The sequence below is a fragment of the Amblyomma mixtum genome, chromosome 4 (genome assembly GCF_055824585.1).
Source record: "Amblyomma mixtum isolate Tamu chromosome 4, ASM5582458v1, whole genome shotgun sequence".
Classification (NCBI taxonomy): Eukaryota; Metazoa; Arthropoda; class Arachnida; order Ixodida; family Ixodidae; genus Amblyomma; species Amblyomma mixtum.
In genome coordinates, this window is record NC_143015.1 from 43,754,689 (window position 1) to 43,774,187 (window position 19,499).

Consider the following 19,499-nt stretch of genomic DNA (forward strand, 5'->3'; position numbering starts at 1 on the left):
AGAACGCGCCGCGGCGCGTCTGTCGTCGCAGTTTTTCAACCATGGTTTAGAAAAAGCAAAATACAGAAGCCTTACTCTTAGAGAGTAGGTGAGCAAAAGGTCACGTGATGGCCACGGGCCAATCGGCGGCAGCGATGCTGAGGAGAAAGGTTCGCCGTGCCCTGAGAAACAGTTCGGTTGAGGTTGTTTGGTATTGCTTAATACCACTGCAAGTTGCATCAGGCGTCTGCTGCCGTTCGACGTGGCGTTGGGTCGGTCGGTTCTGTTGGAGTGGCGTGCGCTGTGCTCGAGCGACGAGGAACGGGCGTAGTTGCGGCGTTTTCGCATGACCAACACCGGTTTCATAGAGCTCTGGGAACATTCTTTCTTAAAGCAATAATGCCCTGTGAGTAAAAATTGCTTAATTTTCTTTTCTCTTCGGATTTTGCCATGCCTTGTTTCATTACGGTTTCGGGTGTCCGTTTTTTTGTCATTTTCCCTATGGAATGTATACATTCAGGGAATGCTAAATTCTTAGCCACGTATTCGTGCTTCTTATAGAAAACGCTCGTGGCTGTAGTGCCATCAGTTGGGCTCATCGATGAAATCCCTTATCGATTGAGATGTTTTCAATCAGTGCGCAGTAGTCAGGGCAGCGGCATCGCCAAACGCCTGTCATAGCCGGCGTTAGTAGAAGTTAGAAAGCGTAGCGTGGTCGCGCTAGCATTCGTTAGATCCTTAGGCTGCTCGGTTTGGCCTGAGTGATTTATTGTCTAAGCGCAATATTGGCCGCAACGAAGATGAGTTAGTGCGCTGAATGCCCTGCAGTCAACACGTTGGGTGATAAGCAAGTCGTATTATTGCCGTTAGAATTATCACAGGGCGAGTTGACTTCGTGCCATTCATAGGCGTGTATGAGGGGGGTCAAAGGGGTGCAGTGCCCCACCCCCTAATCGGTATGATGGAAGTGGACGCAAGTTTTACCCAGTTTTTCCTGCTACCCAGAAGACGTGAAGAGGCACTACCATGACCTTCGCCACCTCCTATGCAAAGACCTGTGCACGCCTATGGTGGCAATCAAGCATGAGGGGGCCACGGCAGGAGTCCTTAGCACTCTATCACTATTGCACTACAGCCGTATATCGAAGCAGACTGGGGCTGCATTTCCTAACGATTCATCTGGGACCATATTGTATAAATACAGGTATCGGTTTTTTCACAGTCTGGTTATTTTTCGAGAATTCGGCGGACTTTCTGCGATGTTTATTTGAGAGTGCAATTTTTTTTTTCTGCGGGTGATATTTTCGACGAATGAATTACTCATTCCTTTCGGTGATTTAAAGTAGCAGTTATTTGATATCAAAAATCACCTACAGTGTAGCTTGTCATTTTTTCAGCATAAGCAGTTCGTTTGCCAGTAATTAGCATAATTTACTAGTAATTCGCACTTGGAGGTGCTTTCGTGGTTGAAAAAGTAACGCAAGTTTAATGAGACAGAAGCAGATGAAAACCCAAGACGATGTTTAAATTCAAGGAGTAGGCTGACAGGTTAGCTTTTGGTTGTGCTGAGTTGCGTGAGATTGTGGAGCATCACGTGGTCTGCGGTTTACGGCAGCAATGGAACTGGGGCTCGTTTGTAACGGCAGCCCAAACACGATACTTTTCCTGACGACGATGGCCGATTTCGTATCAGTATACCCTAAATGCTGTTGGTAAACCTACTTAACCAATTAACTGCGCTAAGCGAGCGGCGATAGTGAACAAACAGTGCTTATAGCTTGCGAGAAGATGGTGCTTCCTGGTGTGCACATACGTGTAATCAAACGAAAAAATGCCTCAAATCGAACTGCACGGCGTATCCGACAAAAACCACCGTCGCAGCACGGCCCTGGCTTCCTTAATTAACTTCCAGCTTTGACTGAGTGTAACGCCTACTCAGCAGCCAGCTAGCTATGCTTTGCATGGCAAGAATACTGACCTTTTCTTGGTTAAAACCGTTTCTTAAAAACTATTTCGGCGTACTTTTATGTTTTCTAAAGGCCCGTGTACTGTGCGATGTCAGTGCACGTTAAAGAACCCCAGGTGGTCAAAATTTCCGGAGCCCTTCACTACGGCGTCTCTCATAGCCTTAGTCGCTTTGGGACGTTAAACCACATAAACCTAACCTAACCTTTTATGTTTTCTTTTTCCATTTGAACCTAATAGTCTAACTCCTGTCTATAATTTTTCATTTCGGATTCATTTTATCCTCTGGCATTGGTCATTCTTGTAGAGTGGTGCAGCCGCGGCTTTAAATAGCTGCAGAACGGTATATCGCAGCGGATGGTGGCTGGTCGAAATCGTTCCGAAGTCCTCCACTGTGACAGCTTTTTCTCTCTTCTCTCACTTTCACCTTCCTCCCAGCCCTCACGGCTTGGTTCAGGTGTCTACCGAGATCTGTGAGGCAGATATTGCGCCATTTCTTTTGCTCAAAAACCAATTTACATTGACAAGAAATAGGGGTTATTTTTTCTTCCTTATGTTATTTGATGTGTTTCACGAAATTTATCTATTATTATTTATTCATTTATTTCTTTTATGATTATTTTTTATTTATTTAATTTGTTATTATTTATTTTTACTGAAAAAATTCGGTAACAGGGTAGCTGTTTGGAGCAATTCGGAACTCATTACGACAAATATAGCGCGCGGAAAACTGCAATATTTTCGTTCTGTTCTTGCGTTACGATTACTCTATTTGTCGTCCTTCGATACAGCAGGGACCGGAAATGTTGTGATTTATGTAATTAGCCGCTCGCTGCATTGATCTGATGCAGCCGTCAAGCTGACGTGGCACCAAATGAAATAGATAATGGGTTGATGCATAATAAGGCCTCTGGATTAACTCCTATTTGACGGTGACATTAATCGTGAGGAGAGCAACTGGAGGTGTAGAAGCGACTGACCAATCACAGGTGCGGCCGGTCTGATCGTGGCGCCGCGCTAGCACACAACATGGGTGTGGGACTGGGTTGATGCAGACAAGCCACATCATGGCCCTGCGCCACGACCAGTGTAACTCACCCGCCGGCTAATACAGCGGCTAATCGCAAATGAACTAGTGAAATAGAAACGAAATGCACACTTATTTCTAAAATATTGGAAACCTGGATTCTAGTTTCCGCGCGGCTTTGTTGGAAGTGGCTTAGCTCGGCTATGCCAGGATATACGTAGCGAAAGCGAGCGCAGCGATTAGACATCATACCAAACGGCGGCGGCTCTGCGGCGAGGCGCGCGGTGTGACGTCATGCCAGATGGGGCGTCGAGTGCGCGGCGTCCGCCAGCTGCGGCGGTTGCTTAGCAACGTCTCAAGGTCGGTCTCTGTGCCTCTTCGGAGCACCGCCACAGCGAAATCCCACGTTCGCGGCCAATGTAGCTTTCGCTACTAATAGCCTGGATATTGTATAATATTGTATTGATTGATATTGTAGTGAGAGCTTCACTACGCCAGCCGCTTTGCGAGCTCAGCGTGACTGCTCGCTGAGCCGTGGCAACACGGGCATGGCGGTGCGCCGAACGGGCGATGAAGTTCCTTCGTAAAATTGAAAATTGGTTTTTGAGGAAAAGGAATACGCAGTAACTATCTCACATTACTCTATGGACACCAGAACCACGCCATAGAAGAAGGGATAAACAGTATGATCAAAGAAATGGTTTATGAGTGTTTAGTGTCCCAAAGCGACTCAGGCTGAAGGACGCCGTTGAGAACGGCTCTGGAAAATTCGACCACCTGGGGATCGCGGCTGCCGCGTTTCGATGGAGGCGAAACGCAGAAGGCGCCCGTGCGTTGTGCGATGTCAGTGCACATTAAAGATCACCAGGTGGTCGAAATTATTCCTACGGCACCTCTTTCTCTCTCTCTCCCACCTTCCCCCTTCACTTACAGCACATGCTGCCGAGATATGCGAGACAGATACTGCCCCAATCACTTTCCTCAAAAACCAATTTACCAATTTTTACAGTACACAGGCCTCTGGAATTTAGCCTCCTTCAAAGTTCTAGCTGCCTGCCTTGTCAGTTGTGCGCATGGGCGGAGTGTCGTTTGAAATGTGGAGGGTATATAAATATTACAATGATGCGGAGCCTGTGGTAGAAATGGACAGCTCGGAGGAAGCTAGGGCTCGTCGTAGGAACTACCAGGTTTAACCTGAGCTGAACCATAGCCAATTTTTTTCATGCCCTCCCTTCATCACAAGCACTGGCTGAAGTCATGGTTTTGAGCACATTTTTCACTGACAGGTATCTCACCTAACGTGCGGCAAAACACACATGTTTAACGTAGTGTATTGAAATGTGATATACACGGCTCGTAACACTCCAAGTCAGGTCAATACTTTTACTCTAACCTTTCAAAGGTTATCCCTAGCGATGTCAGAAAAAATGGACGTAGCATAGATTAGCCGCCTAACCGAGCAGCTTGGAAGAGGTCTCGCTAACTGCCTGCGGCAAGCCACAAGATTGAAAAAGCGCACTGTGGTGTCAGCGCTGGCTGCCGGTGTGCTAACTTCGTTTTGTCACAGCTGTCAGGTTATTGTGGCATTAAATGTGCGTTTTCTGCTTTTCCGATGGCCAAGAAGATTATGAATGCAGTTCGATCAGGTAACGCTTGTTCAACAGAACCCTTTTACAGTTACTTTATATATACCGGATATATACCGGAGATATATATATATACCGGAGATATATACCGGATGTTTCACGTAAGTCCTAACAACTTTTAAAAATATATTCATTTGTTTTAAAAGGCCGTGTTCTACACTATGGCATACCGTCGCCCTCTTGCATGCCCAGTTTCGCGGATGGAGGTGAAAATTTAGAACGGAACATCTCGGAACAAACGGCTGCTCTAGAATTCTCGAAAATAAAAGCCAGAAAATGCTCCTCTGTTGGCATCCACTGCTTCGTTATTCTTTGAACGGCACCCTGGCAACCTCCTCCTTCCTTCGTGCACAAATACCACTGGTAACTGCCAAACTGCTGCGTTGGAAGCGCGGCTCTGCAATCGTGTTAAAGCGAGCGTGTCTGCTCGAAATTTTAGAGCGCAGCTCTTTGGCGTCCGTTCCTGGGTTTCGCGTCGTCGTCGGCGTTGTCGTCGGCCTCGTAACCAGCTCCGCCCCCCTTTCATCCGCAGCTGGGGTTGACTCACTATCGGCGTCAGCGGCATCAGTCAGTCGCTGCTATCTCTTCCCTCCTCCCTTTATCGTGTTGTCCGCTTGCTGCGCGCGCTTCTGCCCCCATCGTTTGCCGCTGGGTGTACACGCCGCCCCCCTCCCCCCTCTTCCTGCGAGTCTCCGGTTGTCAAAGCGCCGGCTCGAACTTAATTCCTTTCTTCGCTCCTCCTCCAATGCAACCCCTGTGCGGTGGCAATCAGAGAGCCAGATCGGTGGCGGCGGATCTGTATATGTGCACCGCCCGAGCCGAAATTGCCGCTGCTGTTCGCCCTGTGCGGTGGCAATCAGAGAGCCAGATCGGTGGCGGCGGATCTGTATATGTGCACCGCCCGAGCCGAAATTGCCGCTGCCGTTCGCCACTGCGAAATTATCTGCCAGTTCTTTCTGAGCCATGAGCGAGACGACCGATGGAAGTCCTCCGTCTGCTAAAAAAAAAATTCTGTGATAGCGCATACATGTGTTGCTCCATTTCTTTGCCTCAATCTATCGAAAAGGTGAAACAGCTTATTTGCTGCGCTCAAATTTCGCATTAGGAAGTAACGTAATCGTCGGTAATTTTTAATTTAAGTGACGCCTCCGCCATACATAACGAAGCAAAATTGCATGCATTGCAACAACATCACTTGACAGCATCACATAGAGCTTTTCTTGAGGCCATTGGACAACAGGGGCTTACTTCCTGTAGCATAACTCTCTTCTTCAGAAATTTCCAAGGGAAGGCAAGCGTCACAGGGGGCGGCAGAAAGTTAGGTGGGCGGATGAGATTAAGAAGTCTGCTGGGATACGGTGGCCGCAGCTGGCGAAGGACAGGGTTAATATGGAGAGACACGGGAGAGGCCTATGGCCTGCAGTAGGCATATTCTGGCTGATGATGATGTGGGTTTAACGTCCCGAATCGCCTCACTGGATGGTGGGTAAGCCGTAATGGAGGCCTCCAGATTAAATTATACCATCTGGGGTTGTTTAACGTGCGCTGTCATCACACAGCAAACGGACGCCTTTTCTGTTGCGCAGGCATCAAGAGCGCAGTAGGCGCGGCTGGGATTGAACCCAGGCCCTCCAGCTCTGTAGATGAGAGCACTATACTCGGAGTCACCGCGGAGGGTGCTTTTTAAGCATGAAATGCTTTTAGCTCCCGTTGTCGGCAGTGTGGTGACGTCACGCCGAGACCGAGAGCCAACATCCCGACACTGAATTCCACTCATCCGGGCACTGAAACGAGAACATTAGGGCACCGTACGAGATTTAGCGAGACTCATATGTGATCTGCTAGGGGCTTTGAGAGAGGGCCAGTTAGAGTAAGGGAGGAGCTCCAGGTAGAAAAGGGCTTTCGGCGGAAAAACTGCTTCCGCGCCGTCCCCAAGGATGGCGCTGCGGTCCCACACTCACGTATGTAAAAGACCGGCCGCTGGGCCTTCAGCTCATGACGCTTCCCCATTTGGCAGGCAGATGTATACACGCACGCGGAGTATTCGAACGCGCTGCATATACATTCTTGTCAGGCCTGCGTCTCGTCGTGTCCGCGTACGCTTCTGCATCGTCCTGCATTTCAGTGCCGCCACCGTCACAGCTGGTTAAGCCGAGCAATGGAGCCCGATGAAAGGAGAGGTAGGAAGCGTCTTGCGGAAAGCGATCGCTTTGCGTGTGATATGCCACAGTCGAAGACTGCTCACCCCTGCCGACAACGGCATGATTATGCGGCCGCTCCCGAAAGCGACAAGGCCGCCACGGTTCGCGGCTGCCTACCTAAGCCCGCACTATTGCAGGTGATCGCTTCGACGCAACAAGAAGAGTGTGGTGTGGTGGGTTGAACACTAGACCCATTTCAAAATTTTGACTAGTACCATCTACAACCAATGTGTTATGCCCGTAAACATTTCATGCTTACTCTACTTTCGGTTACGGTTTCTTCGGTTATTCTACTTTCGCTCAACCTTTTTTTATTTTTATGTTGACGAGAAATCGCGATGATGTGTTGGCACTGGTGTTTAAAACAGCGCTCTTCTTTTACGCAGTAAAATTGAGCTTTGCGAAGGGAGCCCCAACGTTTCATTCTCGCGGACAATTGCGGGACAGAGCGTCCTTACCCCTTGCAGGCGTATGTGATCGGTAATCATCGTTCTGCACGCTCTGAAGGGTGCCTGGGTTGCAATACTTGCAGGGTAAGGAATGTCGGATGTAACGTCCCGGAACACCAGGTGGCCTATGAGGGGTTGGTTGCATTACGGAGGACTTCAGAGTAATTAAGACCGCCGTGGATTCTCTAAACGTGCTCGATTTCGCACAGAACAATGATTTTCTTTTTTGCAGTTCGTCTCGAATGCAATGCCGGTGCCGCTTGTTGTAGAACCTGTGAACATGCTGTCAGCAGCCGAACATGAAAGGCACAAAAGCACTGCTTGCGGTTGTTGGGTATTATATATTCAGAATGTCAGAACTGTTCACGTGGAATAAATGAGAACGTTTTCCTAGTTCCTGCCTTGGCATCGCTGGGATTACAAAGACAAAAAAAAACACTTCCCAGGATATTTAATAGCGTGGTTTTGCGATGCAAAAAATGCCTTGATAATTTTTCGCTTATACTGCAAACGTACCACTTACATATTAAGTGGGTGCACTTCTTCCCCAGAGGTGTAGCAAAACTGGAACATTTTTGCTAATGTTGGTGTCATGTTATACGTACTTGATAATCATAGCACGCAAGCTTTAGAAATTTCGTATGTGATCCCTAGCACTTTGCGTTTGCGATGTTTCATTTCAGCTTACTATTGCAAAGTATGTGGCAGTTACAGCGAAGGAGTCAGCCTCTACAATGCTGCAACCCAGACGTGCAAATCTGAGGTGAGTCTTAAATCCAATTATATCATTACTCAGGGGGCTTTAGGAGCGATTTAATACAGTATGAATGGGTTCGAAATTACACTGTTGTGTGGTGACCGAATGGTCGTGCGTTCCTGAGCTGGCTGAACTGAATTTTATCCAGCTGGGACTAAGCTGGAGAAGTACCGAAGTAGCGCAAGCAATCGAACCACTATTGCAAATGGATGGTGCTACTCTGGTTCTTTGTAGGACCGGCCTTTGCCAATACGTTTTCAATGTCGGGCCGATTATCTGTGCCGCTTGAGGTATAAGCATGGGAGTATGGGGAGTGCAGTACTGATATTTCTGTCAGTACTGTCCGCGCGTACCCAATGCAGCCTGGGACTTTAGCTTAAAGCGTTGCTTCTCTTTACTACGTGTTCGCTATTGGCAGGGGTCAAGCGCTTTTTCAAATATCACCAGGCATCAGAGAATTTATAGTTTGTGGCTGCCACGCCTAATTACCTGGCTGTTTGTTATATTTGCTGCAAAAACAAATGCATATGGTTTAAAATTATGCAAAAACTGTAAGCGTTACTAAATGTTGGCCCACTCCAGAGAACAGCACATTGCACCAGTTTACAATGATATGAATCGTAATCAATTGTACTGGAACAAAATCGTGGTTTGAGCTAGTTGGTACATCTTCAAAATTTCACCAGCGCTGCGACGAGGAACAAGAACAGAGAAGGAAGGACAAGGACAAGCGCTTGTCCTTGTCCTTCCTTCTCTGTTATTGTTCCTCGTCGCAGCGCTGGTGAAATTTTGAAGTAATCAATTGTAGTCAATGTAATCAGCACGTTAATGAGAAAGCGAGTAGGACAGAGCAATGGGACATCCCGCCATAAACGAAAGAGGAAGTAAAGAAAGCCTTAGGAGCTGTGCACGGCAGGAAAGCAGGTAGTGAGGGGCATGTAACAGCAGATCTGGTGGAGGACGGAGGACGGAGTGTGTTAGAAAACTAGCCAACCTGCGCAATGGATTAGACCTCTAGCATTACAGAAGCTTGGAAGAACGCTAACAATATCTTAATTCATAAGAAAAGAGACGTCAAGGACTGGAAAAATTCACGGGGGCACTTTGTTGACCTAAAGTGCGGTAGAGGCGAAAGCCTTCCGGTTTTGCTGCTTGCGTCACTGATCTGTAGTTAAGATGTTAAGCTTCGCTTGTAAGAGTGGAACGCGACAGCGCCTTGCAGCGCTGCCAGGGAGTCCACAGAACGGCCTCGCCCGTTCGGCTCTACGCCTTGCTCGTCTGGAAATTTGTTTTTGAAGAAATTAAATGTATCTGTCTCGCATATCCCGGTGGGCACCTGAACCTCGCCGCAACGGGAAGGGAGGAAGATGGTAGTGAACGGAGACACCATATTCACTAGACGCGCCTTTGTTCATTCCAAACAATCGAGCTTGCATGACGGAGTGGTTAGCGTGCTCGTCTCGCACTCCGGGGACCCTGGTTCGATTCCCCAACGCGACCAATTTCGTACTCGATTTTATTTATTTATCTGTTCCGAGTATAAAGGTTAATAGGCTGATAGATTAATTAAGCAGTTAACTAAACTCAGTCCCACTTACTTGGAGCATCACTACACGATCGCTTTAACTGGTTGCAGGGTGACTAGCCAAAGTACAATTAGCCCCGCTTGAAATTCGCGCACTGTGACGTCACGACCATTTCGACCAATTGAAACAAGGTAAGCATAACTATGGCGGCCAACCGAGGTCTCGCTTTGGCTGTCGGAGTATTGCTTTTGCAACAAAATTACAGTTCGATCTGCTTACTCTCTGTTACCTGCAAGGTATTTACTAAGGTAATCTCTAATAGAGTGAGGACAAGCTTAGACTTGACTTAATCAACCAAATTATCAAGCAGGCTTTTGTAAATGATACCCTACAATATACTATACTCGCACTATCAGTAAGATGGTAGAGAAATGTGCAGAATTTTATCCACTCCTATATGTAGCCTTCATTGATTACGAGAAAGCAGTTGACCTAGTGGAAACCTCAGCAGTCATGCAAGCATTGCGGAATTACTCTGAATCAGGGAGTAGATGTCTGATGTGAAGAGTTAATGGAGAGCACCTAAGTAATCTGCCATTCACTGGTGACATTGCTTTGGTAGGTCAGTCAGGAGATGAACTGCAAAGCGTGATCAAGGAGTTATACAGGCAGAGTAGAGAACGGCGGATCTAAAAATTAACATGCAGAAAACCATAGTAATTTTCAGCAGTCTAGCAATGGAACAGACGTTCACATTTGTTAGTGAGGTGCTGGAAGTGGTAAGGGAGTACATCTTCTTAGGGCAGGTAGTGACCGCTGATCCGGATCATAAGAGGGAAGTAACTAGAATAATAAGAATGGGGTGGAGCGCATATGGCATCTTCGCTCAGATCATGAATTCGAATTTACCAGTATCCCTCAAGAGAAAAGTATACAACACTTGTATTTTATCGGTACCCACCTATAGGGCAGAAACGTAGAGGCTAAGGAAAAGTGTAGTTAAGGACAACGCAGCGAGCTATAGAAAGGAAGTTGACATGTGTACAGTTAACAGACCAGAAGTGGGCAGAGTGGGTGGGAGAACAAACGCGGGTTAGTGTCTTCCTGGTCGAAACTAAGAGGAATAAACGGGCTTGGGCAAGGCATGTAACGCGAAGTCAAGATAACCGCTGGTCCTTAAGGATAATGGAGCAGATTCGAAAAGAACGCAAGCGTAGAAGAGGATGGCAGAAAGTTAGGTTATAATTTCGTAATATAATAATTTAGTGATATAAATATTTGGATCTATTTTATTATAAAACTGTCATAAATATTGTTAATTGTTCGTGATTTGAACGTACCGAGTCAATCTGCGGCATGTGGCGTCACCCTTCTTCCACAGATATGTGAAGGTGTACTTTTGAAGCACTCTAAACCAAATCTCAGACAAAGTATCTTTTTATATTCTGAACCTGCCAGTTTTAAAACCTAAGCAGCATAGGTACACGTATCACGCTGGTTTCTCATGGCTTACAGCTAGAACCCTTGCAACTTATCGACGGCAGACAGGAGGCAGGAAGAGAGCAATAATAGGGGACACTTCAGCTCCGCATTAAGGGTGTGACGCGATAGAGTAATGGGTAAATTTCCGTATCTGCAAAAAGGTCATTCTCTGCCTTACATTCATAGATCCCTGGGAGTCCTCATTCCCCTGCTGGCGCAGTGGTGCAGCGTTTAAGCGTTATGCCACTGCCCTGAAATGGCAAGCTCCCCCAGCGATGGGCCTTATGGAGGCTAGGCTGTTCTTCCCGAATGACCGATCATTAATTTAACTGCCATCTTACTATCTGGTGGGCAAGCTGTATTTGCCGCTGCAGGGTCACATTGCCCAGGTACCACTTCACAACGCCGACACTGGATTTTGAGCTGAGCGGAGCCTTCAACGCTGTCGCCTTAAAATAAAACAAGAGCAAAAGTACAGCCTTAGTCCGCTTGCCAACGTGTTGGAATGTGGACATCCGTTCGCCCGGACGAAGCATGTCTTCTTGTTGCTAGATAACTATGGCTCCTCCTCGAGCCTTGTTCATTTTATTCTTTGCCACAAAAATAATGCTTGCCAAATGTTGTCCTACACTCTTCGTCATCAACTAATTAATCTACCGGAATCGATGATAGGTCGTCATCATCAGCCTGAACCCTCAGGAGGAGAAAGACCACTCCCATATCTCTCCGATGCCCTAGTGTGCGAGCTGCGTCCACCTTATACCGCAAACTCCCTATTTAAGGGTAGCCACTGCTTAGTCTGGCATGTCATTATGGTTTTTGCTAGCATTTTGATCTCTAAATGCTCTCATGCTGTTCTGCTGCGGTATTCATGCATGAGTAATATAAGACACTACTGTCTAGTCTCGGTCGGGTACGTTGAGCTCTATGAAGCCTTTCCACTTGCTTTTTACTGGCGCACCCTACACCTTTAAAATTCTAATAAACTATTTGAAACATGAGATGATCGGTCGCATTGGATACAGTTCTGGCCATTAACCAGCCACATCGCATAATGGCTTGCTCAATGGCAAGTTCTAATGCTAACGCTCAGCGCTTGACATCAGCAACCACTTAAGGTGCTTGATGCGATTGCGATTACAGCTGCAAGTTGACAAGAAAAGATCACATGCCACCTGGAATGGGCCATGCATGCCGCATCATTGCTCGACATTGGTGCTTCAAGGGTTAAACGAGAGCTCACCCCCTTTTATTGCAAAAGAGACAGCCCTGTATTGTTTCTCCGCGAATTGAAAAGTTTCCTCCGATTTAAATGCGAGCAAAATCCGTGGGATGTTATCGCCTCTGCCGTGAGGCTAATAATTCAAGCAAGCTCTGGTGTCAAGGTCCATAAGTTTACATTATCAAGAACACCTCTCATAGGGCAGCCATTTTTATGAGTGGGAGGCTGGAGCACAAACTGCGCTGCTGATAACATTTACGCTCGCTTGCTATTGGAGAACAGGGCACCGGAGACGCTTGTTCAGTGCTTTCATTATCTGCACATTCCTCCTTTAGGACAAATGTAACGTGAATTATTTTTTACAGGAGTTCTCCCTGACGACGTTTCTTGGATCTCAAGAGCTTGCTGACGTGGAGTTCACCGTCGAATCGCAACACTATCCCGGAAATCGAGGCTCATTTAAAGCCCATCGTCTCATCCTGGCGTTGCAGAATGAAGCCTTCAGAGCAATGTTTTACGGCGGATTTAAAGTGGAAGACAAGATCGAGATCACTGACTTGCACCCAGATGGATTCCATGGCTTGCTTCGGTATGAGTCAATCTTTCTGGGGGGAACTTGAAAATAGCTATGAATTGCCATCGATTTGTTCTTGAGTGCTATTGCGCGACATTCTGCAAAGGAGAAATGTTGACGACAGGGTTCTTAGAGGTTTCTCCTGGGGATTATACCACCTCTATTCTCTGCAAAAACGAAAAATTGGTTAAATAGATGCAAGGCTACACTTGCGGTAAGACAGCAAACTGGCACGCTTGCTGCGGCTCACACAGAGCCTAAAATGTCACTGTTTACATGTTTCTTTTTGTATACTCATTTTTCTAAGAGCAGCTAAATTGAATTTTCTTTATTGATGCAGGCACTGCACTGCTTCAAACGGAACCGTCTTTGTCAAAAGTATCCAGAAAGGCGCGAACGGTCTGGGAGTGGGAGCGTGGTCATTAGGTGGCATTGCGTTCGCCGGCGCTTGCTGGCGCTTTCTTGCTCTGGTATTACCGCTGATGACGTTGCTTTGCGCGTTCACGCTCGCTGCGTGGTGTTTATGATCAACGCAGCGAGTGTGAGGGTTTAAGGCAACGTCATCAGTGGTAGCCATCGGTCCCGATGTCAGTTTTTGTCCATATTGTGTTTTAAAGTACACCGATGACAGTTCGAGGTCTGCCTCTATCGATAGACTGCCATATTGGAATGAGAGAAAGACGACCCTCACGAAAACAGAGGCTTTTTGAGTTAGAAAACACAAAAAACACCAAAATCACGTATTACTATCACCGTCCAGTTTGCTATAAACCTGCTTGGGCTCACACAAAAATTTTCCGCGCTGATCCCTTAGGATCAGCTAGAGTGCTGTTCACTCCACAACGAGGGAAATCAATCCTTCTCGGTGTAGAAGTGGCCAGTTTGAATCTAGTAAGCGAGAATAAATTTTATTCTATTTTCTGGTTGCCGGAAAAGCGTTAAATACCAAGAAAGACCCTTGTAATTTTCTTCTGAGAAGAATAACCATATGAGTTGTCCTCAGTTTTAATTTTTTTAAGGCTCGCCAAAGAAAAAAAAATGTAGCCGGGTAACCTCCACCAGGTTGCCGCTCGAATTTGTACTTTGTTAGTTACTCCACTAAAGCTCTTGCGAGTATCAGGCTCATCTTTATTTTATGCAACACTTTTCATCATTCTTTGCTTCAAGTTATTTTATGTCATTGCTTTTTATGTGCATTGCAGGAGTAAATATGTACTGGGCGATTTGGTAGGTGTGTATGGCGGATGGCAGGCAAAAGGACGCTACAACGAATAAAAAGCAGAAGATAGTCTTCTTCTGTTCTACCACCGTCTTGCCTGACTTCTATCATGTTCTATAAACGGCAGATCCGAAGTACTAGGGGCGTTCAATAAAGATTTCGACCCACTTCATGTGGACGGAGAGCAACGAAACTTTGCAGATTTATTAGTCCTTCTCTACATAGGTGCCAACCAGGGACACACACTTCTCCTATCTTTTTATGCAACTGCAAACACCTCGCTTGTAGAAGTCGACAGGTTGCTCCAAAAGCCATGTTGTGACTTCAGAAAGAAGTCTCATCATCTGGAAAATGCTTGCCCTTCAAACATGACCTCACTGTTGGGAAGAGGTGGAAGTACGATGGTGCGAGGTCGGGTGAATAAGGCGGATGCGGTAAAACTTGAAAGCCGCAGCAGCGTGCTTCCATCTGGGCAACATGTGAGTTCTGAACTGGGGCTTTGTCTTGCAGAAGGCGGACACCTTTGGTGAGCATGCCACGTCTCTTGCTTTTGATGGCCTTCCGCAACTTCCGCAGCAGTGAAGCATAGTATGCCCCAATAACCTGGCATCCTTTGCTAGGAAATCCATCAAGACTACTCCGTGCTGGTTCCAAAAGACTGTGAGCATGACCTTGACCGCCGAGGGGTGGGCGCGTGTGGTCTTTGGAGGCGGTGAGTCCAAGTGCTTCCATTGTATCGACTAGACTTTAGTCTCCGGATCATAGTGATGGGTCCAGATTTCATCCCGTGTATTCAGTCTGTTGAAAACATCCTCCTGGTTTCCATGGCATATGGTCAAAAGAGCCTGGGAGCATTCGACTCGTTCCTGCTTTTGGAAAGGTGTCAGCAGCCGGGAAACCCAGTAAGCGGATACCTTAAGCAGATGAAGATTATGTTTTACACGGACCCCACACTAATCTTGACATTTTCGGCTAGGTATCCAACGGTTACGGGGCGATTTTATAATATGGCGGCCTCCACTTGCTGGATGGCGTGTTCATCGATAACGGAGTGGGGTCGTCCTGCAATCGGAGCTGTTTCCACCGAAATCCGACCACATTTGAATTGACGATGCCAGTTCTTCACTACATCATATGGTGGGGAATCCTCACCATAAACCTCTTATCTCACCGAACGTCTCCCTTCAAGTGCGGCCTTTCAAATACAGGAACTTGATGACTGCTCTGTATTACACTGCATCCATTTTCACACCTCACACCACTTCAGCACCTATAAAATAAAGACCGTTATTACTTAAGAGTTGCACAATAGCACGTGGCCTATAGTGACCTGAGTCATTAATCATGCGCAGTTTCAGCATCCTGCAATAACTAGAAGTGAGTCAGAAGAAATCTTTATTGAACACCCCTCGTATATGGGTAAAATATGTAGTCAGCGCGCGAGTAAAGTAAAGAGGCGGTAATAAAGCTCAAAAAGTGCGATCGCCAAGCATCATGTCCCGGGATAATGCGATTCCAGTGAGGACCGTGACGCTCGGTTCTGGCAGAAATGAAACGGTATTTGGCCCATCTTGAAAATCCACCTTTTGATGAACCAATTAGTATCGATGGGCATTTCGACAGACTGTGCCGCTTTCAAATCTGAGTATTGGCACAAAATGGTAAATCGCAGAAACATTCCGTTGACAGCTTGAAATGTCTGCAAAATATATAAAAAAATTGTGCTTCCTTTCTCACATTTATCTCATGGCTTTCATTTTGTCGGAAATTCCAGTATATCACCTGTATTCATCTTGAAATCCTGGCCTTTCTCTACATCGCAGGTACTTCTACAGTGGCAGACTGCAGGCAGCAAATGTCAGCGAAGCATTCTACACTCGAACAGCGGCTGTCAAGTATATGGTACCAGAACTTGCACAGGAATGCCTAGAGTATGTGGGCTTTCATATACAGCCTGATGACGTGTGCCCCTTTCTAGACAACATTCTCACGACGGGTGAACAAGAGGCAGATGCGCCTGCAAGAGACGTGCTCCGGAAGCAAGGCCTTCAGGTATTGACCTCGCGCAGTTTCGTCTCGTGCCTAGAGTGCACCGTCAATTACGTGCTGGACCACGTCGCCGGTGTCCCTGAAATGGCTGTGATCTCGGCTGTGCATCAATGGGCGCAAAAGCAGTGCGTTAATGGGCAACAGAAGGACGATGGCCCAACTGTCGGCGTTCGAGAAGTGATGCGGGGTTTCTTCGGCAAGCTTCGATTTCTCGCTGTTTCAGCGACTGACTTCGCAGGAGGCCCCGCTTCGTGGGGTATATTCGATGACAATGAGGCGCTGACATTGCTGAGCAACATCATTGACCACGACGCCGGCAATGTGCCTCCCGGTTTCTGCAAAATTCGAGAGATGCGCTCTTAGACCCGGGCTAGGTCAAGGTTGGTTGAAAGTGCTCAGCAAAGCACGTTACGAATCTGTATATGGTTTAAGATACTTCCTAGGCTTTCTTCAGTGTACAGGGTATGCGTCCTAATAGCCAATATCCAGCATTTTTTGTACGAACTTGTTTTCAAAATAAGCATTCTGCTTTGGTGCTACACGATATGGTGGAGCTCTGGAATGTTGTTTCCTGTGCATTCTCCGCGAATAGTATAGTGTTTCACGCGAGACGGCATTTTACCATTCCTGTTACGTGTCAAAGCATACCTGATGCCACGTTTTTATAGTATGTTTCGAAGACTTTCTGGCGTGTATAAGCCAAAAAAATAAAGAGTTGTTCTCCTGCTTGCGCTTTTATTTTTTATTGCCATTGTAAAAGTCGCTAGCGCCTTCATCAGTAACCCCTCAGGTATATTCTCGGTGCATGGCGTAATTTGTTGCCTCAAGGTAAGGTATGGATTTCCTGACATATGTGAAAAGAAAACCTTTTCAGGTCTTATGTCTGATTATGCGATGTTTCATGGGCCGTTTTTTTTTTGTATGGCTCAGCGATGGGAAAAAGGTACACAGTAAAAAAAATTTGCATCCTTAAAGATGCAGGGCTGATGACTGCATCCTTTTCACACCCTTATTTCTTTTTATTTTTTTAAAGTGTTTGCTGACCGCATTAGCACCTTTAATACACCCATGCACCCTTCAAAGGTGCACGGGTGCAAAGCCGTTGTAGCTCCTTCGGGTGCAAGGGTGTATGAGGGTGTACGGGTGTTCTTTGACTTGCCGATCAACATTCCAGTAGTTCAATCAAGCGTGCTTTCAAAATGATGTGAGCTATTCGAGCTTTTCATTAAATGACAGTTTCAGCCTTGATGCGAGCAGCTATGACTGTGATTTGAGCCCCCATAATGTGATAATTAATTGAATTATTTTAGGTGAAGCGCTAAGCGTCACTGACTCCAAATAGGGGCTCGCTGAAATGGCATATATAAATTGGAGAAAGTGTGCGCGTTAAGGCAAGTACTGCGCAGAGCAGTTGTGCCTTCCGTGTTGAATTTGCTCCCTCAGTAGTTTGTATGACTCATTGCAATTAACCTAACATCTGTTTATGTTCCTTTGGCAAAATATATTTTCCACGTTATAGCATCGTGTTACTGTGCGAGCGGGTTTGCTGAAAGTTCGCCTCCTTTAGCAAGCCCTTTTTCTGTCTCATTTTTAACAAATGTGACTCCACAGCAAGGAGGTTGAGAAACACCGCGAAAAACATATGTATTGTAATTATTGTTGGAGATGCCGTAACTGTAGCGCAAAGTTAGACAGGCCGTCGGCTGCTCTCCGTAGGAAATGCTGAGCTTCCCTTCCAGAGTGCACCCGAAAAACATCTATCAGCGCCTTTTAAAGCAACCAAGCCTATGAAAGTCAAGTAGTCGGAAAAAGGGTGTAGCTCCAATGATCCCACCCTTACTATGGGTGCGACAATCATACTTTGCACCCTTTTGAGAGGGTGTGAGTTATAGACACGGAAATACATCCATTAGGGTGCAAAATTTTTTACAGTGTACCAACCTGCGCGATTTCAACAAAGCCGTAACAAACTGCTAAAAACAGAGTTTTTCTCTGCAACTTTGAAGAAACTGCGGCAAGGCGAGCCATCACTAACGCCAGGTGGCGGGAGTTTCTTCCTTTTGTGGAGTATTGTCACTCTCAGTACAATTAGAGGTGGAAAGGGCTGCCAAATAAATGCAGTCCGGTTATATTTGTTTAAGTCTCTTGATGGGAGAATATGTGAGTGAGACAAAAAATGCGGCGGCCTCTGATTGTTCGTGCTGTCTGCCGCGTTTTTAAAAAAAAATTTTGTCGGCCGGCTGTGGTGGTGTGGTACCTTCTCTCTTGCCTTGGCGTCCAGCCAGGTGGCACGCGCTCTTGCTCGCGCCTTTATCGATGACGTCTTGGCTGTACCTCAGTTGTACATTCAATACAAATATAAGGCTTTTACGTTTTGTTTGCAGCTGCCCATTGCACTGCATTGATATAGGACGACCAAAAGACAAACCAATAATAAACGGAGGTAAGTATAGCGGGTGGTTACGGCTGCTCGGCTGTGCCGGTCCCTCAGGACTGTGCAATATCCATTTCCCCCATTACTGTTCGTGGAGGAAAATTCATACGTTTAGTGTGCACCGTAGGGTAGAAAACTGTAACGCGTGCGGATCTCACTTAGCACACTTTTGTCAGCACAACAGGCACCTTCGTCTTCAACATTCGGTTCCTGAAAAACTTTCATTCAAGCTTATAAGTACGTAAACACTCAGCTATAGTTGCCTGATGCAACGGTGACAAGCTGCCTGCTTTGCTAGAAGTAGAATTTGCGGTTGCTTCCTACCGTCCCTCTTGAGAACACTCGTGGCGGTGTCGATTTTGCAGCATAAGTAAATGTTCGAGGTTGTTACCGGCAGCAGTGAACCTTCTGCAGGACAAGTATGTGTAGTGCGACGTACTGTTAAACAAACTTCAAGCGACCACTCATGCACAGGTCAACTCACTGTATTTGTGCTTTAAATCGAGAATATGGTGCGTAGCCGTAGCAAATGAAAGACGAGCTAGCTAAGAATGATTCCCGGGTGACTTCGGAATGCTTCGATTTACACCGCAATTGTCTTGTTTTTTTTTTTTTTATTGAGGCCGCTTCAAGGTGATATCTGCACCGTAATATGACCTACCTTCAAGGTTTGTACGCGAGAAGTGGAGCCTTCGCTCTAATAGCGCGATCAGGGATTCCCATGAAATCGCGTGGCATGTGCGGGACTAAATTGCTACGTATGCCCCGCTGCGGTGGTTCAGTGGTTACGGCGCTCGGCTGCTGGCCCGAAAGACGCGGGTTCGATCCCGGCCGCGGCGGCTAAATTTCTATGAAGGCGAAATTCTAGAGGCCCGTGTGCTGTGCGATGTCAGTGCACGTTAAAGATCCCGCAATTTGGTCGAAATTTTCGGAGCCCTTCACTACGGCGTCACTCATAGCATGAGTTGC

At 46.7% G+C, this 19,499-nt stretch overlaps 1 protein-coding gene across 1 annotated transcript; it reads left to right on the forward strand.

The window, feature by feature from the left end:
- Nucleotides 1-249: 249 nt before the first annotated feature.
- LOC149346346 (BTB/POZ domain-containing protein 1-like) lies at nucleotides 250-16,587 on the forward strand. The gene is made up of 4 exons (XM_089585387.1): nucleotides 250-385; nucleotides 7,951-8,030; nucleotides 12,620-12,843; nucleotides 15,871-16,587. Exons 1-4 carry the CDS (start codon nucleotides 379-381, stop codon nucleotides 16,457-16,459), a joined length of 900 nt encoding a protein of 299 aa, XP_089441513.1. The 5' UTR covers nucleotides 250-378; the 3' UTR covers nucleotides 16,460-16,587.
- The last annotated feature ends 2,912 nt before the right edge of the window (nucleotides 16,588-19,499 follow it).

Excerpts from the sequence above, each read along its gene's own strand:
- LOC149346346 (XM_089585387.1), top strand. Across the intron at positions 8,031-12,619 it reads CCCAGACGTGCAAATCTGAG|GAGTTCTCCCTGACGACGTT; the intron begins GTGAGTCTTAAA and ends TATTTTTTACAG. Across the intron at positions 12,844-15,870 it reads GGATTCCATGGCTTGCTTCG|GTACTTCTACAGTGGCAGAC; the intron begins GTATGAGTCAAT and ends TCTACATCGCAG.